This window comes from Prosopis cineraria, unplaced genomic scaffold, assembly GCF_029017545.1.
Source record: "Prosopis cineraria cultivar Desert tree isolate PC_DT_omini unplaced genomic scaffold, ASM2901754v1 PC10, whole genome shotgun sequence".
In the NCBI taxonomy this organism is placed as follows: Eukaryota; Viridiplantae; Streptophyta; class Magnoliopsida; order Fabales; family Fabaceae; genus Prosopis; species Prosopis cineraria.
Genome location: NW_026555341.1, coordinates 33,498,226 through 33,501,514, shown reverse-complemented (window position 1 = coordinate 33,501,514; position 3,289 = coordinate 33,498,226). Strand labels below are relative to the sequence as shown.

At 39.0% G+C, this 3,289-nt stretch overlaps 1 protein-coding gene across 1 annotated transcript; it reads right to left on the bottom strand.

Annotated features, from left to right (window-relative positions):
• Window positions 1-297: 297 nt before the first annotated feature.
• On the bottom strand, window positions 298-1,726 carry LOC129322717 (AP2/ERF and B3 domain-containing transcription repressor RAV2-like). The gene has a single exon (XM_054969055.1). The coding sequence runs from the start codon at window positions 1,633-1,635 to the stop codon at window positions 463-465; it is 1,173 nt and encodes a 390-aa protein (XP_054825030.1). The 5' UTR covers window positions 1,636-1,726; the 3' UTR covers window positions 298-462.
• Between the last annotated feature and the right edge of the window lie 1,563 nt (window positions 1,727-3,289).

Here is a 3,289-nt window from a genome sequence, read left to right as displayed (position 1 = left end):
AGGGTCCAATATGAATATATAAAATACTAAAATAATAAATGTTGGATTTGTCAACATAGAGATATTTTGGGAAAAAGCCACAAGCAATTAGCCAATAGCCCATGCCTTCACAAAAACAAAGAAAACTACGAAAAGTTAAATCGCTCATGGAATACACCACATCAATCATAAATGAATACGAACAAAATAAACAGTTTTCTCTTATTTCCTTTTTTTGAATTATCAATTATTATAATTATATATATTATTTTACAATTTTGTTGCACCTAGTTTCAGCTTTTCTTTTGGCTAATAATATACAAACTTCCTTTTGCAATTTGCATCTACACCATCACATGTAACATCATTTTTCTTCTCCCACTATTCAATCTCTTTCTTACTCCACAAGTCAGACAATTTCCAAAATTCAAGAAAACAGAATACTTATAAGAGAAAAAGAAATATTTCAATTAAAAGCTAATGTTACAAAGCTCCAGTGATCTTTGGCTTTTTGGTACATTCCAACGAGAACAGATCCATCTCTCTTCTCTTCCTATTGTAACACCCACTTGCAGGAACAGCCATGGCATCTGAATTGGGCATCTGCAAAATGTTGACCCCAAATAGTCTTACCATCTGAACCGGCTCCACCACTGGACCGGCCGGCTCAACCAATTCACCCCCTGAAGTAGTACTGCCGGTGGCGGTGCTAATTCTGGCTTTCTTCCAGTCGATGTAAAGTTGCCGGTCCGGTCCAGTCGAGCGGGAGAAGAAAACGGAGTCTCCGGCTTTGAGGTTCTTCTCCTTCACGAACCGACTCCATCCCTTGGTCAGAACGTAGCTCTGGCTACTGTTCCAGTACGAGTACCTGAACCTCCACACCTTTCCACCTCCATCCTCGAAATTCAACAGGACGCCCTTCACGGCCGCCGTGGCAGCCGTGTACGGCGCGGAGATCCCTCCAGGCAGCGGCAGGGGGAAGTGCTTCTCCGCTTGCTGCTTCGGGATCACTAGCCTGTTCAGCTTTCCCACATCGCTCGGCGTCACCGCCTTCTCGAAGAGCTGATCACGAGTGTTCTTGACCCGACCCGAACCATTGGATCCTTCCTTGAAGATCCGGTTCCCGTTCGCGTCCACCGTCAATCCGTAGTTTCGCTTGAACTGTTCCAGCTCGTCATTGTAAGTGTGCTTCCTGAGCATGTCGACGATCTCCGCTTTCGAATGCGCGTTGAGGAACGCCTCTTCAAAGTCGTCGTCGTGGTGGTCGGCACCGGAGCCGGCGGCGAGAGGTTTAAAATTGGTGATTGCGTCTCGCCCACGAAATCTCTGTGCGGCGATGTCGTACGCCCTCGCGGCTTCATCTTCTTCATTGAAAGTACCCAGCCAGACTCGCTGATGCTTCTCGTAAATCTGAGCACCCCAACGGCCATTGGGCTGTGGTACGACCCCTTTGTATTTCGACGACGGGAGTTTCCGGGACTCGGCTTCCACTCCGACGATGTCAGAATCCACGATGGTGCTTGCACCGCTGCCGACGCGGCATAGACTGTTGGGCGGCGGCGGCGATGACTTCTTCGATGGAATTGTCACCGGAGAAAGGGAAACAGAAACTGAGTCAGTCGTAATGCTTTCATCCATAGAGCTTCCTCCGTCCATTGCTTGTATTGGATTCTCTTAAACCAAATACGACCAGAGAGAGAGAGAGAAGAAAGAAGGTTTTAGTTTGGTTTGATAAGTGTATGAAGCAGCAAGTGAGGGAATAGACGTGGTATATATAAGGAGAAAAAAGATGGGTGATTAAGTTAATTAAATAAATAATAATATTGATTAATAGTTTTTTGTGTGTGTGTGTGAGAGAGAGAGAGAGAGAGATGGAGGATATGGTTGTGGTGGGTCAAAGTGAAATAGAGAGATGATGGCCAGGGAAATAAGAGGAAGGTTCTTTGAGAGAGAAGAGAGGCTAACAGGTTCCGGGGGGGGGGGGGGGTGAGAGAGTGTAATGTTTGCACAGAGAGTTGTGTATGGAGAGGTGATGGTTTGTTAGAGTTGCGGTTGTGTATGTAAGGTGGGACCCACGTAATGCCAAGTTGATGACGTTCACATGACAGGGTGGACCTTCATCTAGTGAAAGTTCATCCCCCCTGTGCTGTTGCAGCTCTTGGATCTTTTTTTTCTCAGCATCCCTCCATGCCCCCTCTCTCAAACTAGCTTAAACATGTTTATTTAATTTTTGAACAGGTCTCATGTGATTTGATAAATAATTAATAAATTTAATTTTTTGTTTATAAACATGCCTAGATCCCTCAATGTTTATGTGAAATTTTCACATGATTATATTTTTTAAATATTTTTTTACTGGTTAAAAATACATGATGAATATAATTTATAATATCCGTTATTTATTTAGTTCATTAAATTGGAAGCCCTGTTTTAATCATAAAGACTTCTATTTTATTTTCAAAATTAATGTAAGATTTTCTTAAAATTAAAAAAATAAGTTACGTACATGTTATCCACGTCTTATCTTCAAGCTAAGTTCTTAAATTTTCTTAAGAATATACTCGTATATTTTAATGCATAGAATTTTTAAAATTTTTTACTATACATGAAATTAAAAACTTTCACCATGTGTGATATAAAATATAAATAGCTCAAAAAACATACTTACCCACACACACACACACACATCTTTATTTATGTTTGGTTATGTGTATAAATCTAAAAATTTTAAACAAATTATAAAACTTATTCGTCTATAGTTATTAGTAAATCTCACACATTTTTTTTAAATCTTTGAACATGCACACTTTTAACTTTTTTCACTAGATTATGAAATAAATATTAGTTAGATAGTATTAAGGATTTGTGTAATTAACATCAAGATATATTTAAATGAATTAGGGACTTATTATAGTAAGAGTTTTATTGGAAATAAGAAAACATTATAATACAACGTTTCTCATTTATTCATTTTCAACATGTTATTTGTTCGCGACTATAGTTTGGTGATGGAAATGAAACACTGGATTATATTATTATGTTTCTCAAATCTCTTTTTATTGTTGTGTTTCGTAATGCATGTCTTCTCATTTTTTTACTCTATGACAAAGCACCTTTTATATTAACCTAGCCCTGAACACTTATCTAATTTTATTTGATAAAGAGATACGTTTTCTCATGATGACCGATCCTTCCTCTCTTGGATGACTTAGGAAAACTCCATATGATGTTCTTGTTATTTGATCAAAGAGTTTTAGGTTAATGTAATTTTCAGTCCGTTAAATTTGTCTCAACAATCCGGTCTTTCATG

Coding starts and splice junctions, on each gene's coding strand:
- LOC129322717 (XM_054969055.1), bottom strand. CDS start 1,635: ATGGACGGAGGAAGCTCTATGGATGAAAGCATTACGACTGACTCAGTT.